Genomic DNA, 19,640 nt, shown 5'->3' on the forward strand with positions numbered 1-19,640 from the left:
CTCTCCCTCCCTTTGTCCTCCAGCCTTCCCGCTTTCTGAGTAGAGCTGTTAATTTCTGACCTCCCAGACGCTAAGTCGCGCTTGCTGTTGGAACACAGTCCGTCCGGCCCCTCCGCTTTTGCCAGCCCGACTCGGGGGCTCTGCTTGGCCGGCGAGCCGCCCCTCCGCCCCGGCTCCCTCCCGCCAGTCCGTGGAGCGCGCACCGCCTCGCCGCCCTTCCTACCCTCTTCCGTGGGCTTCTCGTCTGCGCTTGGCTCCGGAGACTCCGTTCTGCTAATCCTCTGGCGGTTTTCTGGGTTCTTTAGGCAGGTGTAGGTGGAATCTAAGTGATCAGCAGGACGCGCGGTGAGCCCAGCGTCCTCCTACGCCGCCATCTTCCGGAACTCTGATCATTTTTTTAAATAAAAGACCGAAAATGTCTCTAAAATATAAAGTCAATTAACTTTAAAAAGTTGAAACACTGCCATACTTGTTAAATAGGCACTGCCCATTGCCCAGTAGCTGCCTCCCTCTCCCACCAATCACCTTGACCCCTCTCCCTCAAAGCTTTTGCCTTTTCTTAAGCAGTGGTTAAGAGGCTGATGAGCTGAGCAGAGGTGTTAGTAGTTTCATGGTGTTGACAAGACAAAAAATGGGGGGTTGGGCAAAATGGGTGAAGGGGAGTGGGAGATACAGGCTTCAATTATGAAATGTTTAAGTCACATAAAGAATATAATCAATGATATTGATATAGAGATATATGGGTACAGATGGTAGCTATACTTGTGGTAAACACAGCATAATGTATAAAATTGTCGAATCACTGTGTTGTACACCTGAAACTAATATAACATTGCATGTCAATTATACTAAAAAAATTTTAAAAATAAAGGAATACCCACACAAATGGACTTCAGTGCCCACAAAGAAGGAAGGACCCTTGTAAATGTCCAAGGATTCAGCGTGGACTCCCAAAAACCATTACTCAAGGAGTGATGATGAACGGAGAATAGACCAGACCTCACAAAGACCAAACTGTCACTTTCAATCAGCTCAAGCCCTGATTGGATTAAAGTCATTCTAACCACACGCCAGGAGCAGAAATAACTCCTGTCTGGGGGAATATAACATTATCCAATGCCTAAAATTAGCTCTATAATTTTGCAGACACCTTTTATGTCATACAATGAAAATAATTAAGCATGCAAAAAATACAAAAATTGACCAAAAATCAAGAGAAAAATAGACAGCATAAACAAACCCCCAGGATATCAAAATATTATAATTATCAAACATGGACATTAAAGATATTATACTAATGTGTTTAAGATATTAAATAACAAGATGAAAATTTTCAGTGGATAACTGGAAACCATGAAAGAAATACATGAAGATTCTGCAACTAAAATATAAAATATATTCTGCAAATACTAACCAAAATAAAGGCACAGCAATACCAATATCAGACAATGTAGATTCAAAGGAAGGAAATGTTAATGGAGATGAAGAGGTGTATTTCATAATGACAAAGGGGTGAAGTTAACAGAAATATATACATATTTATCTTAAATTTGTCTGCACCTAATAATATAGCCATGTCAAAATATATGAAGCAAAACCTGACAGAATTAAAACTGTATTTATTCCTTTCAGTGACTGTATTCATAGAAATTCCAGAAGATTCCAAAATTAAACCTAAGAATTAATGAATGAACTTATCAGAGTTATAAATATAAAATAAAAACACAAAAATCAATTGTGTATCTATATACAGCAGCATTTAGAAAGTAAAATTTGAAAAATTTCCACTTATAACAGCATCAGAGTGATCAAACATCTAGCAATATAGCCAATGAAAGATGTGGAAGACCTCCCTACTGGAAATTATGAAACTTAATTGAGAAACATTAAGAAGATCTAATTAATTAAAGATACACTACATTCTTGGCTTGGAATGTTCAATATCGTAAAGATGTAAATCCTTTCCAAAGTAATCTAGATATCCAAAACAATCCCAATTTAAATTGCAGCAGAGTTGGGTTTTTTTGGTAAAAACTGATAAGTTCCAAAATTTGTGTGCAAATGCAAATGGGCTATAAGAATGGCCAGGACAACTTTGAAGAAAAAAAAAAAATTGAGAACTTATACTGCTGGATTACAAGACAGCTTATTATAGATCTACAGTGGTGCTGGAGCAAGGATATTCAAAAGGCCAATTGAACAAAATAGAGAATCCAAAAATAGACTTTCACATACAGAATTACTTGATTTATGGCAGAGGCACCATTGAAAACAGTGAGAAGGAACATTCTTTTAGGTAAACTGTTCTAGGACAATTCAATATCAATGAAGATGAAAATGAATCTTAACCCTCTACTTCATACCATTCATATTAATCAATTCCAAGTAGCTTTTAGGTCTAGATGTAAAAGTTGAAGCAATCAAGTTAATGGAAGATAACATAAGAACATCTTCATGATCTTGGGGTAAGCAAAGATTTCTTAAAGCACGAAAAGCATTGACTAAAAAGAGGGGGAAAGGTGATAAATTGGGATACATTAATTTTAGGAATTTCTGGCCATCATAAAGGCAAACTACAGAATACAAAAAGATTTGCAATACATATAACTGACAAAGGACCTATTTCACATAAGAGTTCTTACAAATCAGTAAGAGAGAGAAACTAATTTTTTTAAAAAATGAACAACCAGAATGGACACTTTCCAAAAATTATATGAAAAGGTGCTCCACCACATTCTTTCATTCATGAATAAAACACAAACTAAAACCACAGTGGGGTATCCATGATGCATAACCCACTTGTCAGAATGGCAGAGATTAAGAAAACTGCCAATACCATTTATCTGCAAGGATGTGGAGCAGCTGGAAAACTCATGTGTGTTGCTGTGGGAGTGTAGCTGTCACAAGCAACTATGTGTTTGTTAGTATCTACTAAAGCTGAGCATATGCAAACCTGTGACCCAGTAATTGTATTCCCAGGCATATTGCCAACAAAAATGCATGAACATGTGCTTAAAAAATAGTGACGTTGTTCTTACTGCCAGAAACAAAAACTAATCAAGTGTCCATCAACAGTAAATGAATAAACTAGTATTTTCAAACAATGGAATGTCATATGGCAATAAAAACGAACGCCTGTTACAAACAACATTAATGAATCTCACCATTGTAATGTGGATGAAAGAAGCTAGACAGGCATAATTCCATTAATTTAAAATTCAAAAACATGCAAATTGAATCCACAGTTTTAGAAGCTATGGTAGTGGTTACCTTTGGAGAGGGTATAAAGGGGTTTCTATCATGCTGGTAATAGAATATTTTTCCCTTAGGTTGTGTATCACAGGTGTGTTTACTTTCTGTGATTTATTGAGTTCTGCACTTATGATGTGTGTCCTTTTCTGAATAGATACATACTTCAATGAAATTGTATTTAAAAGATAAATAATGGTACACATTTTCATTTCAAGTATTAGATGGTCTTTAACTTTTCTCCTAAAATATTCTCCAGTAATAGAACAGAAATACTTAAACAGTTAGAACAACTTAACAGATCTGAAAATATTCTCCAGTAATAGAAAATAGTGATTTTCTTTAAGAAATGAGAGGTATACAAAGCCCTGTGAAAATTTTGCGTCTGTAAAATCATAGAAGTCTGTAAAAGGTGCCAAGGAGTATGTGTCATTTTTACATTTATTTTAAAGTAAAAAATATACATATACACTGAAGCTAAACTTCCAGTGTGAACGCGACAGAAAACAGCCTTAACAATGCAAAACTCTACCTATGAACTCTTTCTGAAGAACTCAGTACAGAATGAGCTTCTTTCAACCTAAAGATTAATGCAGAAATTTCAGCAAAAGGACTGATAGTGACCACTGAATATATTTCATTATAGACCTAAAACCAAAACAAAAAGTGAAGATACATGTCAAAGAATTATGAGTACATGTTAAATATGTTGTCAAAGTAGAAATAACACAACTTTCCAAAGTGGGAGAAGGCAAAAAATAAAAAGGGAGAAGTATTCACAGATTAATCCATATGACATTGCTGATAATCAGCCATATTTTACCTACAAAGACAACAGGTTAGTATGGCTCAATTGAATAAGAAAGGCTCATAGATCACTACCTAGGTAATAGGTAGAAGACTTACAATGTCATTTAAAGCTGATAAACCACGTTGCTACAAAAGGCCATATTTCATTCTTTCTGTTTTCACTCTTATGTGGATCCTGAGAAACTTAACAGAAGACCATGGGGAGGGGAAGGAAAAAAAAAAGAGAGGGAGAGAGCCAAACCATAAGAGACTCTTAAAAACTGAGAATAAACTGAGGGGGTGGCAGGGAGGGGAGGGTGGGTGATGGGCATTGAGGAGGGCACCTGTTGGGATGAGCACTGGGTGTTGTATGGAAACCAATTTGACAATAAATTTCATATAAATTTCATGTAAATTTCAAATAAATAAATAAAGCTGATAAACCATATAATAGAAGCCTATATGAGCCAAAAGAGGCTGAGAACATTATAAAAGGTACTAGTATAAAGGTAGCTACTGGAAAAACACACACAAAAATCTTTCTATACAACACACTAATATTTTTAAAGCAAATAGACCATAAATATAACATATACATTTGCCTATAATGTAAAAAAATGCACTCAGGAATATAACATAAAATAATGTAACAGAATTAAGATCAAACATCAGATACGAACAGGTTTGTTTTTTTTTTAATTTTTTTTTCAACGTTTTTTATTTATTTTTGGGACAGAGAGAAACAGAGCATGAACGGGGGAGGGGCAGAGAGAGAGGGAGACACAGAATCAGAAACAGGCTCCAGGCTCCGAGCCATCAGCCCAGAGCCTGACACGGGGCTCGAACTCATGGACCGTGGGATCGTGACCTGGCTGAAGTCGGACGCTTAACCGACTGCGCCACCCAGGCGCCCCTGGATATGAATAGGTTTAACTCACTTAAAAGAAAATGATTTTTACACTGGCTTATGAGAAGAAACTCAAAATCTATGCTATATGCTACAGTATATATAGATGCACAAATAAAACAGAGTGATTCAAGAAAGCTAAAGCTAAAGGTATTGGCAAATAGAGTGACTATATGTAAAGCACATGGAACAGTTGTTCCCGGCCCATGGTACACATTGTTTAAGAGCCAGCTACCCTCTACTTTCTCCCTCTGCTTCCTGTTATTATTATTAATGCTTATTGTTGTTTTGTGTTGGGAAGATTTACAGTTTGGTGAATCCTAATCTGTTGCTGCCTCCCTGCCTCACACCACCTTTCTAAATTCAACCATTGTCAAGCAATTCAATCCAACCTAATACGTGTGTATTGATCATGCACTGTGTTGTGTGGAAGGCACTTCTAGCAAATGAGTAGTTGAATAACGTGGTTCTTGCTCTCAGGGAACTAACAATCTAATTTCCAAGAGATATAATGCACACCAGTTTGTCTTGTAAAAGGATGGCTGAGGATGGGAGCCAGTGACTAATTGTAGCAACTCATGCACACTGTGGAGGATGAAGGGGATGCATCCACATCAGTTGCATCCACAACTCTGGTCTTCAGAAGACCAGAGTTGATGGGGACCTGAACGCAGCTGCCCTCCCTTTCCCAGCCAACTCCAATGTCCTCTCCAATCAGCCACGTGGTTTCAAGCTTAAGGACAGCTGGACATAAGGGAGCCCTGGGGCTTTGTGGGGGTTGAGCTAAGAGAACAGTTCAACTGGACAGGCTAGGCTTTGCTGGGAGATCAGCATTGGAACGTGGAGAAAGAACCGAAAGAGAAGGGCCTGGGTACTCAAATCTGAGAATGGGGGCAGGAATAAATTTTAAAACATTCAGAGGATGGATCTAGGAGACCTAGCATGACAGCAATGAGACTCTCAAAAGGAGAAAAAAGGACTGATGGAGAAGAAGTAATAATTTCAAAAACATGCTAGCTGAAAATTTCCTTGAGATGAAGAAAGGACTCATCTAGTTTCATGCTGTTTAAAGTAAAAGGCCAACATATTTATAAAACTTGCTTGAAGAGAAGACTGACCCAGGGTACTTGGTAAAAACACAAATTGCTGAGTCCCAACCCAGAACTACCAAATGAGAATTTTCAGGGGAACATGATAATGTTTACTAACAAGTAACTAAGAGATTCTTATCATTAAGAAATCCAGAAAGCACTGGACCTATTTTAAGTTCCTCAAACTTTAATGTGCATACAAATAACCTGTCTTACAAAAATGCAGATTCTAGTTTAGTAGTTCTGTGCTGGCCCAAGGACTTACACTTCTGACTGGTTCCTGGGTAGTTCAGGGACCAGGACTACTATTTCTTGCTGTAGTTAGAGATGAGATGCTTTCCAATTCATTTTTTGATGCATAACACTAATATCTGAAAAAAAAAAAAAAGGAAAAGAATATCTACATCAATCTCAACTAGAAAAACAGATGTAAAAATGTTAAATAAGTCATTAGCAGGTTGAATTCAGCAATATATCAAAGAAATAATATAGCCTCAGACTAAGCAGAGTTTGTGCCAGGAATGCTAGGGTGAGTCCATGTTTAGTCAGTGTTGGGAAATCTATTCATTTAATCCATTATGTCAACAAATTAGTGAAAAAAAATTATACAATCATAGCAAGACATCCTGAAAAAGACATTTAAAATAAAAGAAATTACAAGACATTCTTATTTAAACTTCCAGGTAAAATAAAGTAGAAGGAAACTAAACATTAAAGACTATTTAGCAAATTTTACAACAAATACTATCCTAAATGGTTAAAATTCACAGTCATCTAAATTTAAATTCAGAAACTATACAGAAATATCTGCTATCATCAATTTTAATTTAACATTGTTCTAGAAGGTAAAGGAAATTCAGTGAGACAAGAATATGCTAATGATGTAATTGAAAATGTAAAGAATTCAAATAAAAAGCACTAAAATAAATAGGAAATTTAGTAAAATGACTAGGATACATACACACACACAAATACATACACACAGAAGTCAATGGGTTTTCTTTGATCTGGGATAAAAAAGGAAAAAGTAGTTCATTTAAAAAAGAAACAAAATCTACAGAATATATGGAAAGAAATTTAACCAAAAAATTGGATCTATTTTAAAATTTATTTTCAAATTTTAATATAAAATCTATTTTCAAAATTATAAAATCTTTTTGAAAGGCATAAATAAGACTTGAATAAATGGAAAAGCATACCATGTTCTTGGATTTAAAAAATTAATATAAAAAATTTCAGTGTTGTCAAAATTGGATAAATTCCAGACAATTCCAATTAGAATACTGATGCAGTGTGTTTTATTTAATTTTTAAATTGAATTTAAAATATTAAAATTTAAATGTGATGTTCTAAATGGATTTTAAAAAGCATGAAATGAGCATCCAGATGAACCTGCCTTACCAGATATCAGAATATTTTATTCCTATATTATTCAGGATAAGCTAGATCATGGTGAGTAACAAACTAATCCCAAACCCTAGTGCCCTAATACAACAAAATTTATTTCCTACTCATGCTACATGTCCAAAATGACTGGGCAGTGGCCTGGGTTATACAGTCACTTGGGAATTCAAGGTAATCAAGACTTGTCTTCTTGTGGCTGCATCATTTGTGACTTGGCTGGGAGAGAATACGAAGAGACATTTCTTTCTCCCTCTGACACTCTCTCTCACTCTCTCTTTCTCTCTCTCTCTCTCTCTTCTATGCTTCAGCCTAGAAGTGACATACATCATTTCCACTCACAATCTATTGGCTAAATTAGTTTTCTCTTTGGATTTAGGGGTGCCTGGAGGAACAGGCAGTGCAAGGTGCGGTTCATATAAATGCTGAAGTTCTCGCCTTCAGCAAAACCAAAGTGAACTAGCAGAAACCTCCACTTCGGCCCCTCACCCTCGCACCGTGAATGGATTCGATTTTAGCCCGGCATAAATCGGTACAATAAATTTCTAAGCCTTAAAAGCGCTTCCTGCCAAATACATGCTTGCTCGAAGGAGAGGCGCGCAACCAGGCAGGACTAGTGCGTAAACGCTGCTCCCTGGAGAGTGCAGGCTTGCGCCATCCCGAGCCTCAACGCGGAGCGATGCTACCCATCCCCACCCGCGTCTCACAGTTCTGAGTGCCCCGCAGGAAAAGGGGGGCAAGGAGCGAGGGGAGGCAAAGGGGTAGATGGCCCCCAGAAAGCCTCGGAAGATTCGATTACCCGCGGAACCGTGTCTCGTAGACACTCTGGCTGGACCGCGCTCCGAACCTCATGCCATCTCGGCTTCTTCAAGATGATGCGCACGCACTGGAGAGCCTTTGCCACCTCTTCCCAGCGCCTGACTCCAGCTCGGCCTTTTGAAATGGCCTTGGACTGACAGATGAAGCCTTGAAGCCCGCCGGGGGCAGGGTGGAGGTGGAGAGAGACGGGAGACAGACCTGCCCTCCAGTCCCTTGGCAAACCTGAGACGGGGTAGGGGAAGGAGACCCCGACGCCACCCGGTCGGGCTGTGGCCGGCAGGCCCGGGAGGCTCGGAGGTAGAGGCTGCTAGGTCTCTGGGCGATGAACGCGAGGCTGCAGTGAGTGCTGGCAGAGAGCCAGAAGAGGCGCGTCTGGAAGACACACTGCTTGTAGGTGGCTCCTAGGCTCACTGAGCTTCGCAGGGAGCCCAGCCCAGTCCCTGTTGCCTGCGCTGGGGCTCATCTGTAGAGCTCAGCTGGAGCTTTTCATGGACCGAGGGGCCAAACCAGCAGAGAGCCTGGGAAGTTGTCCCCAAAGCTTAGAGTCTATCACTGCTTCCTCTGGGGAAGCGGTCTACCCAGGAAAAGGAACTAGGTATTTGGGGATATTTCCTAAATACGTTCTCAGAAAAGTTGTTTTTCGGACACCTGCAACTGGGCATCGTTGCCCCTTCCTTCTCGGTAGCCGACAGAGCGAGCCCGTGGTGCACTCGGGCTGGAGAGAGGCCCGGAGAGCAGCTCTGGCACGTCGCCCCCACTCTTGCCGGACTCCCACAGCCACAGGCAGGCGCCTCTGCAGAGCTGTCGCAGCGCTCCGGGCTGCTCTCCCTGGAAGTTGTGTGTCCATCACTACAGCTCTTTCTCAAATCCTTTGTGGTTCCAGCTGCAGACTTCGTTTGGCGCAATTACTCCGAGGCTACCTAGCGCCCCCTCGCGGAGTGCGTGGCCCCCTTCCCCCCTCCCCCGCCCCGGCTTAAAGACTCCCACAGCAGGTAACAGCAAAAGGCGTGGTGGCTGCGTTAGTGGAGTGAGACAGTTGCCAACAGCTGGTTCAGCTGCTGCCCTGAGCACCGGGACTGGCAGCCCAGGTACTGCCCCTTCCCGGTGACGTCTCTGCAGAGGGTTATAAAAACCTTGCGCGCAGCCTACCGAGGTTCTGCTAACTCCGGAGCAGAGCAGGACCCGAGCCAAAGAGGCTCCTGCGAAGCTGCAGACCGCGGCGGCGGCGGCAGCAGCAGCTGCAACACAGCGAAAGCAAAGGAAAAAATCTCCAGCCAGATACGGGGCCCCAGAATACTGGCTATAGACTCAGAACTTTTACAGGTCGCGTGGTGACGAACACACCCTTTTGCCCCCAGTCCTCCTGCAGAACAGGTTTTTTTTTGTTTTTGTTTTTTGTTTTGTTTTGTTTTGTTTTGCATTTCCAGCTGCAAGCAGGGGGAATAGGAGTTGCAAATAGCAGCAGGTGCAAAAAGGCGAGGGTCTCCTGCTTCCTGGAAGCGTGACCCCTGGGATTTCTTTCTTTTTCCTAGTCCCACGCAGGAGAGACGCTGTCTCCGGATTTCTGAACTCAAATGCTTCCTGAAGCTTGAAAGTGGAGGAATTCAGAGCCACGAGGAGCAGACAGCGCATCTAGAAGCGTTTTATCTTCTGAGAGCCAACTCTTCTGCTTGCAAGGAAAGAGTTCTGCCCAGAAAGAGCCTGCAGCCCTCCTGTCTTGAATAAGCAGGACCCTGACCCCAGGCGTCAGCCTCAGGGCCTGCTGCAAAGGCAGGGTGTGTGCAGAGAAGAGGGCTTAACCGCCTAGCAGAGGAATGGATAACGTCCTCCAGGTTGACTCAGACCTCTTCCCAAACATCTCCACCAACACCTCGGAGCCCAACCAGTTCGTGCAGCCGGCCTGGCAAATTGTCCTTTGGGCAGCTGCCTATACGGTCATCGTGGTGACCTCCGTCGTGGGCAACGTGGTGGTAATGTGGATCATCCTGGCCCACAAACGAATGAGGACAGTGACGAACTATTTCCTGGTGAACCTGGCTTTTGCAGAGGCATCCATGGCTGCGTTCAACACGGTGGTGAACTTCACCTATGCTGTCCACAACGAATGGTACTACGGCCTGTTCTACTGCAAGTTCCACAACTTCTTCCCCATCGCCGCTGTCTTCGCCAGCATCTATTCCATGACTGCTGTGGCCTTCGATAGGTGAGCTTGCCCTTTTTGGAAAAGGGAGAAATTGTCCATACCATGGCATTGCTGTGAGATTCCGGGTTGCACTGCGCCTGGTTCATGGTGGAGATTGGTCACCTGGACCCTGGGGTTATTACTGACAGCTAGTTGAATTAGTTGTTGATCTTATCTCACCATTTGCTTTTCTATTTTTTTCTTTCCTTTCATCTTCCTTTTCATTCATTGCCAGTCTCCCTTTGTTCACACACCTCCTTTTTCCTTCACTTAATTCTATTTCTTCACCCCTTCTGCACCCATCTTCTTGATAGGTTTCTTTCAACTACTGCTTTGCTTCTTTCCATATATTCTTCCTCTCATTTACCCTGAAAGCCTGAAGGGGATACTCCAGCCTTGGCCAAGGGACTGGCCCTTGGCTGGGGCTTTGTAAATCCCTGCAAGCCTACTATTCTGCTGGACAGCCTCTTGGTGCCTTCCAGTTTTAAGTGTGCCTAGGTAAAATTTCTCATTTTTCACTTTTTCCTGGATATTCAGGAACTTACTGCTCCCACCTCAACTCTCCAATATTCTTTCTATGTGAAGAGCATTTCATTAGAATCATAAGATACTCAGGATTCTAATTCAGCTCCATCTATGCTGCTTGGAGCTGTCATTCAGCAATGAGATGCTGCTAGACTGTTCCTCAGGAACTCCGCAAATAGGGGCCCAGGGAGCTTACCCAGGAGTTTTTCTAAATTTCTCTTGTCATGTAAGGTCAATGTTTTTCACCTGTCTGTATCTACAGAGAAATGTACTTGGCAAAAGGCAGTTGAAAGCTCTTTTTTCCTGCACCCAACTAAGGTTTCAGAAGCTGGCTGATAAGGAAAATGTTGGCATTTTCGAACACTAGGGCTTGCGTTCTGGAACGAATGGCTCCTCAGGTGGCAGGATGGAAAATCGATTAGTAGAGCACATCTTCCTCTGTGTTGATATTTTTGTGGGTGTTATAGGTCTTTAGTGTGTATCTATGTGTGCACAAATATTCAATGCTTACCTGGGATGGGGAGGTATGTTTAAAACACCTGCCACTGTGATTTTGAAATGAGTTCTTTTCATGGCCTTACTGAGATCTATGAATTATGAGAAACCCAAAGAAGGACCTAGGAGAAAAATCCCCCCCCCTCAAAATTCCCAAACTACTAAATTCTTTTAGCATAAATATTTTTTATGATTGGCAATTGATTTGAGGTCTTTTTCAGCTTCTGTAGTCAATGAACACTTGTAAAATCAGAGAAATGTAAGAAATCATTGCAGTGGTGTCCAAACCAAATGCTGGCTTCTAAATTCCATGTACAACTCCCTTTATGCAACTCTATGTGCTTGGTACATTGTGGTGACACATTGCGGTGAATCAATTTATATTTTAAATGTAGACGGTAAACCAATTACTCAAAGTGGTAGTGAAATGAGTTCTTTTGTAAATTTATCTTTTATGCTACTTTAGTGTTCAGATACTAAGTTTGTTGAACGTGAAGTATGCCTGTAAGTCTTTCTGCACTGACTTGTTCCTTTAACTGGACAGCAGACCCCTTAAATTTAGAAAACCAATAGCATGACATATGAATGAATATAGGTGCAGTGAAATGTGGTGTGATTTCATTCAGCCTTGATGAACTTTAAATCAGAGGGAAAGTTGGTATTTTAAATGCACTTGGGCCTTGTGTGAGCTCAAGGGAGACCTGTCAGTCAGTGTGCTTCTGAGCATTCAGCAGACAGATCTCTTGCTCCAGCTTACCCAGAAATGACATGTTCCACAGCCATGCTCTTTCCCTTTGAACTTGGAAGGCTAAGGACAGAAGCCAGGGTCAAAGTCTTCACATTGGAATAAGTAGGGAGCCAGATTTTAGTTGCCTTGACCCTGGCATCTCAGGCTCCATTATTCTCTCTAGGCAAACCATAGACAGGGACCCTGACCCTGCAGGACAGCTGCTTGGTGAGGTCAGAGGAGCCCTGGTGCCTGAGCTGATGGAAATGACAGGAGCAAGAAATGCCCCCAAGTCCCTAATGTCCAGATACAGCCCAGGGAGATTATCAACATCATGCTCAAGGTTATAATCCAAGGTAGAGTTTGGGATTAGGCTTCAGGGCTCTGTCCCCAAGTCATCCAAGTGCTTGTTCTAATTTTCCTTGCTCAGCCTCATGAGCACAGTGAGTTAATCCCCCCAGACCCTCTGATGAAGGTAGCTCCACTGCATGTATATTCATCCATTCTCTCCCAAGAATATTTTAGAAAGGTAAGGGGCTGTAAGCAGTCATCATATCAATTATCTCTCCTTTCTCGACCAAGGCAGTGCAAACTTTAAGGAAATGTTAAATTATCTTTTTGTATGTTCCTTGAATTTTTAACAGATAATCTGAATCAAGTCTTAAAAAACAAAAGCATTATGGTTTTCCTTATTATAAAATTAAACCTGTTCATTGCAAAAACTCAGGAAATACGAAGAACATAGACACAAAATACAAATCAGCCATTACTTCACCATGCCAAAATAACACCTGTTAACATTTTAATTTCTCTTTTATGACTATTACACTACATAATTGAGGTCAGGTTCTGTATAATTTTGCAGCTTACTTTTTTCCATTGATAGTAATGGAAAACATTAGTAACATTTTCCCATATTATTAAAAAGTCTCCAGTAACACAATATTAATGGCTTCATATTATTCCATTATATGAATGTGCTATTATTACTTTAACTGTCCTCCTACTGTTGGGTATTTAGGTGATTTCTGAATATTTTTGCTTTATGGTTAATGCACTAATAAACATTTCTATATGGTAATTTTATTTTCCTTTCTTGATTATTTCCTTAGGATAGATTCCCAGAAGTGGAATTACTGGGTCAAATGAAATGAATTAAGGGAAAAAAAAAAACATTTTTCCTCCTAATTTTAAGGGATTGTAAACTCTAAGCAAAGCAAGGAATACGTCTGTTCTGTCTTGTTTACTTTATCTCCTCAGCACAAGGCAGTACTGTCACCAGTCACTACACATTTGTTAAATAAGTGAATGAATGAACAAAATAATACATCTTCCCAAAAGAACATTTAGAAAAATACATAAAATTGTAAAGAAAATGTAAATATTATCTACCATCCCACTACTGGCAGTAAACCTGTTAAAATTCTGGAATGCTAGCTTATACTGGCTTTTTTCTATCTGTGTTATTTATGCCACAAACAGTTACTCCCATTTTTAAGGCTAAATTTTGGATCATAATAAAAACAGTTTCAATAGTTGCTTTTTTGTTTCATTCCTTACCATCATCTCATGTGTGTTTTCCATGTCATGAAATAGTTTGCAAAATATAATTTTTGATCTATTAAAAATGGATGCATTATACTGCGTGGCTATAATCATTTATTTTACCATTCCCCTATTTTCATATGTAAATTTTTTCCATTTTTAATAACTACAAGTATCCCAGATATAAATCTTTGAGAGCATTCCTTGTTCTCTCCTCAAAATAAACTCCTTGATATAGAGTTGCTAGTTCAAACTGTCCTGGTAAACTTTGCCAAATTTTCTTCTAGAACTAAAACGTATATACAGAGAAAAAAGAGACTTTCACCTGTAAATTACAGTACTAATTTAATTATTTTCTGTTATCTTTCCATAGAGTGGGGAATGAGACATAGAGAGAGAGAACAAGAGTGTTTCTTCTTCTGAAGAAGGAATACTTATTTATTGAAGGCAATGGTTATCTAGAATAAAAGGGTTGCAGAGACAAATATACCTAAATAAGATCAGATCTAACTCTAATTAAACTCCAAAACACATCAGGGATTTTACTTTTTGAAACTATAATTTCTCCCACTTAAAATGAAATTCAAAAAATTTTCCCTATTATGGACTTATTTCACTTAGCATAATACATTCTGGTTTCATCCACATTGTGGCAAATGGCAAGATTTCATTCTTTTTGATCACCAAGTAATATTCCATTGTATATAATATACCACATCTTTTTTATCCATTCATCAGCCAATGGACATTTGGGCTCTTTCTGTAATTGGACTATTGTTGATAGTGTTGCCTTAATTTAAATAAAAATTTAAAAAAAGAAAAAATTTCCCTACTAGAAAAATTAGAAGGTATGTGTGATGTTTTATAAAATCAGAAGTTGGAGGACACTAAGAAGTGACACCACCATTTTGAAAAGACCCATGATGGTTGTCAGTTCTAGTACCGAAGAGCAGCACTAAGAAGGAAGGAAATAGGCCAATTCCTAAGCCCCACAAGAGGGACTATAGAGGTAAAAGGCAACCTGACTGGGAATTAAACACACAGCAACAGGAAGCTCAGCAAAGCACCGGGCTGGTAACACCACTTCTCTACCTGGAAGGGGCAAGTGTAATTTCAGCGAGTTGAAAGGAGAAGGTTGCTCACTCCTCAGACTGGTCCTGGATGTTGTGTTTGAGTGAAAGGAAACATCTAAATTATTATGGTCTCTGAACAATATGAAATATGATCAGGACCAAATATACAGTTGCCCAGATAGGGGCAATGGTTGAAGGCAAAAGAAGGAGTGAGCGCTCTGACAGAGTAAAAGAGGAACCAAAAGCAAAGACATGCATAAACAACAAAAACTTCTGATGGTTCTGTGATGTCTGTCCCATTCTCCCAGCCACACTCAGCTACAAATTTAAATAGCCTGCTTCCCAGGTCTCCACCAGACCTGTAGTCTGTCCTTGAACCCCACCTTGTTGACTAGACTTGGATCCCATTGTATATCTCAGGTCAATTCTTCACTGCCCAGAGGTCAAACATAGATTTTAGAATCTTTTCACTAATTTAGATGAACCTTACAACTCATGACCAAGTATCTCTGTGATACTGAGAGTGGTCATTCACTAGAAGCTTATCCATCACAACTGACCCTGTCTTTTCAAATCCAGAACCTCAAATGTCTGAGTTGACAGAGATCAAAGTTGAGCTTGTTAACATCTTGGATGGGTCAATTAGACTGAAGGATCTTTCCTGGAGAAATTCAATGACCACCTACTCTCTCCCTGGAGCTGTCGCACTGCACTTGTCACATCCTGTCCCTACTCATGGGAGCTCCCAGTATGCTAAATGGCCAAGGACCTTGTTTTTAAAAAAAACTGGCAGAAACGTAGGTTTAATTGAAGGGAAATGAAGAGTAATTCTCAATGTAAATGCATGTAGTAGGACCACAAGACTTTGTTATTATTATTGATGTCAAATTAGCAAATGTTGAATGAGGATCTTGAGGTAGAAACACTCAGTTAAATTTGGACAAAGATCTTCAGTCCATTGATGGATAATGCCACCAGGTAAGGTGATGTTTCCTAACTCAAAGTCTCATGTCCTCCCTCAAGAGCTTTATGCTACATATTGAAGCAAATAGAACTGATATAGAGGTAGCTACAATATAAGGTGCTAGAATATGTTTTATATGATTGTATAGACAAATTCAATATGAGAGAAGAGGAAGAACATTATGTCCAGCAGTGATGATTAAGGAAGACTTCAAAAAGTGGCAATTGACTTGGACCTTGAAGATTAGATCAAATTTTTTAGAGAAGATGATAAAGGAAGGTGACCTTCCAGGTAAAAGAAACTGTTTGACAAAATTATGGAAGCAAAAAGTTGCAAAATGTTTGGGAAGAATGACTGCTTGACTCAAGTGAAGTGAGTTCACAGGTAAATCAGGGAATGAATGCAGAGGTTAGTAAATCAGGAAATGAATGGAGAGGAAAGAGATGAATACAATTTTGGCTGGATTTGATGTGAAAATGTAACAATTGGTTGGAAATGCCCAACAAGGCAACTTGAGATATGGGACTAGAAACTAAGAAGCCAGGGATGAAAATGTGGATTTAGGAGTTTTCCAAACAGATGGCTTATTTGAGTTTGAAAGAAGAAAACATCTCTTTTACCTGTACACATTTCCAGAGAAGAGGCAAAGACATCAACAATTCGTGAGAATGTCCTATCAACTAATGGGGTGGGAGCGGGGGGGATGGCGGAAGAAGCAGAGAGGTAGTGGAGAAATCAGGATATGTAGAGTGACAAAGGTTAAGAGAGGTGACTTGTGGTTGGTTCTGTTCATCAGTGTCATTAGAATCCTAGGCTGATGAGGACATTGGATTTGGTAATTAAAGAACACTGGTAGCTATGAAAGGTAGTATTAGCAGAATATGATAAGGAGGGATAAAATTAGATGACAATGAGGAGAATGTCCTCTTCCTCATCCATCCATCCATCCATCCATCCAACCATTACTGAGCACCTACCATATGCCAAATTCTGAGGCAGTAAAACTTGCCTTTGCCCTTGTGCTCTCAGTTTTGGGGGATGATAAAGTCATGAATACCAATTTAACCCAATGTAATTAATACCATGCTGAGGGAGCTTGGAGACAGAGGGAAGAACTGCCATTGGGAATATGGGAAAAACTTACTGGTAAAATAAAGAAAAGGAAGAGAAGGAAGAAGGAGTGGAAGAAGGAGCAGAGGAGGAGAAAAGAAACAACAAAGTGCAGAGAAAACAATGTGGAGTTTGTATTTTTAAAATTAATTTCAGGAACACTCGACTGGGAATTATAATGATTTATAAGTGTTTGTCACTTAGACACTAGAAAAGAGATTTCATGTTAATAAAATTGATAATGATACTTTATGTTTCCATCCTCTCCAATCCATTGTCTCATCTAATCCTCAATAGCAATGGAGATTCTGTTTCTGCCATGAATGACTATTAGAAACTATTTCTTTTAGCATCATCCTCCCACTCTTTACTCCCTCATAGCTTGGAGACCCATGCAATTTGCATTCCTGTGCCTTAGACATCTGCCTACATACTCCCACTCAAGGTGGCTTTTGGATGTTATATCATCTAAAGAAAGCTGTCATTGAAGGCTGAAAAATGACATAAGGGTCCTACTGTGCCAGAAAGGATGTTACAGACTCTTTTGAAAATTTTCCACCCAAACAAAAACTCAACCCCACAACTTTCTAGACAGGGCCATTATGAGAATATCAAATTCTGCTTAAATATTTTACTCAATCTGTCTCATTTGTTAAATTCACATTTTGGTTCATTATAAAATTATTCCTTTTGTTGAACTGAAATCTGCCTCTGATTATGGGCTGCTCCTACTAATATAATGCCTCTTCTATGTGGCAGTCGTTTAGATATATCCCTCCTAAAGCTTTTCCATCCCTGGTTAACTGCCCTTAGTTTCTTCATCTCTCCATCCTCCTTAGTCTCTACTGGCTATTCCCATTTGTTAATGGACCTCTTAACTGAGAGGTTAACTAATACCCAGAACTGTGCACTGCCTTATTAATATTACTCTGTCTGGCTTCACTTGCTATAGGGATGGCATCCTACCTGGTTACTTTGTCCTCTTAGACTTAGCACAAGTACCACCTGCACTAAGCCTTCAAGTCTCGATAAAGTATCCTTCTTACCTAATCCCATGTTATTTATACAATTTTCTGTAACTTGTTGGTCTCTCCCACACCTCCTTGCCTGCTAGATTACAAGCATTATGAAAACAGGGACACTTTATACCTGTTCCCAGAAGCTACCCCGTTGCCTGACACAGAACAGATATTCACTACAATGTGTGGATAGTGGTTGATTTGACTGTACCTCTATTCTACACACATCAGCCAAAATCTGAAAACCAGACAAAATGCATCAGGCGGACCTCAAACATACCTATGATGTTCTACCTTGAAGGAAAATAAAAATTGGGCCAAATGTATGCCTACAATGAACTTTTGCTACACTTCAGAATGTTTGGTTCAGAACAGGTGTTCTGAACCTATTCTAGAGTAACTATGTGCTCTAATTCACACTTGCCTCCTCCACACTTCACTTGACTAGGCCCTATTGGATTCCTAACCCACACCCCGTCCCCAGTAGATCTTGCACCTCAGGAGAACACTTCTAATCAAAGGAGGTGTTTATCATTTCTATCTTACCTCTAGTCTATCCAGGAATACTGGAAACTCAGGTATTTCATAGACCCCTTTGTGGCCCAACTATTGTCAACCCCTTAGCTTTTTCTCCAACACCCCTACTACCAACAGGAAGTGTATTCTCTGCTTTACCTGTCCTTCCTGAGTCAGGAAAAGCAAAAGCCTAACCTCCACTTAACACTCCAAGTCCCATATCCACAGCAGTTGTCTGAACAGCTAGTCTATACTATATTAAAATACCACAGACACAGGAAAATTCCAGCAGAGAGCCTGAGAAAGTCACAGACCTGGAGGACAGACTGAGGAACTGGCTTATATTGCCCAAACCTCTTGCTACCTTGAGAAGCTATTATTCCAACTCACTCAAAGGGGACATATGAGGCTCTATGGATGAGGAATCCCCAGGGATGAAGAGACACTTTAATGATGTCCTTAAGAGATAAATCTCAGCTTGAGTACTGATGCAACACGTGAAGCTCTAGGAAATCTAGCTAAGCAGCCCTGAGCCTGATTCCTTGCTCCTCTCTTCTATAATTCTTTACTTGATCTACCTTCCAATTCAGCTTTATCATTATATTTAACATTTGGGATACTCTACATAGTGCCTTGCATATCTTTTGTATAAGAATGTCCTTTAATAACGTTATATCTCACCTTTGATAATGCAGTTTAGTGTAGGAAAGAGCACAGGCCATGGTCCCAGCAGTGCTTCTACCATTTACTAGCTATGCGAATGTAGGCAAGACACTCAACCTCGCTGGGCCTCAGTTTCCCCATCGGATAAAAGGGATATAATAAAAGGTACCTTGTAGAGTATCGTTGCAGGGAGAGAGGGGGAAAGGGAAAGTATGGAAATGTATGGGAAGTTGCTGATTCATTGCCTGAAATCCAGTAAGATCTCAGTTAATGGTTATATTATGATCTATAATAAACCCTGACACACCATTAGACCTATTCTACACACCATTCCTATCTCATCTCCTCTTGAATTCCTTCTACATCAGGGATAACAGCAATAGGGTGAAGCACTTATGTCCCTGCCTAAATTACAGTTTAAAATCCTTCCAATTGGGACAGCAAACCTCTTGCCAAACGCTATCCATCATCCTTCCCACCTGTGGAGATACTCACTCTACCAGAAGCCTAGCATGTGGATTTGCATATCACAGTCCAGAAAAACTAAATCATTTTCACTGATACC

General features: G+C 40.2%; 2 protein-coding genes across 2 annotated transcripts in view; one reads left to right on the forward strand and one right to left on the reverse strand.

Annotated features, from left to right (window-relative positions):
- Positions 1-19,640, reverse strand: part of POLE4 (DNA polymerase epsilon 4, accessory subunit) — a 282,794-nt gene that overhangs the window by 27,708 nt on the left and 235,446 nt on the right. Inside the window, exon 5 of the transcript XR_009248485.1 lies at positions 6,302-6,407. The gene's annotated coding sequence lies outside the window, so the exon portion shown is untranslated. The remainder of the gene's footprint in view (positions 1-6,301; positions 6,408-19,640) is intronic.
- Positions 9,261-19,640, forward strand: part of TACR1 (tachykinin receptor 1) — a 142,212-nt gene continuing 131,832 nt past the window's right edge. The window contains exon 1 of the mRNA XM_058683569.1: positions 9,261-10,459. Within this exon, the coding sequence (XP_058539552.1) occupies positions 10,071-10,459 (389 nt within the window). The 5' untranslated portion in view covers positions 9,261-10,070. The remainder of the gene's footprint in view (positions 10,460-19,640) is intronic.

Source organism: Neofelis nebulosa, chromosome 9 (genome assembly GCF_028018385.1).
Source record: "Neofelis nebulosa isolate mNeoNeb1 chromosome 9, mNeoNeb1.pri, whole genome shotgun sequence".
Classification (NCBI taxonomy): domain Eukaryota; kingdom Metazoa; phylum Chordata; class Mammalia; order Carnivora; family Felidae; genus Neofelis; species Neofelis nebulosa.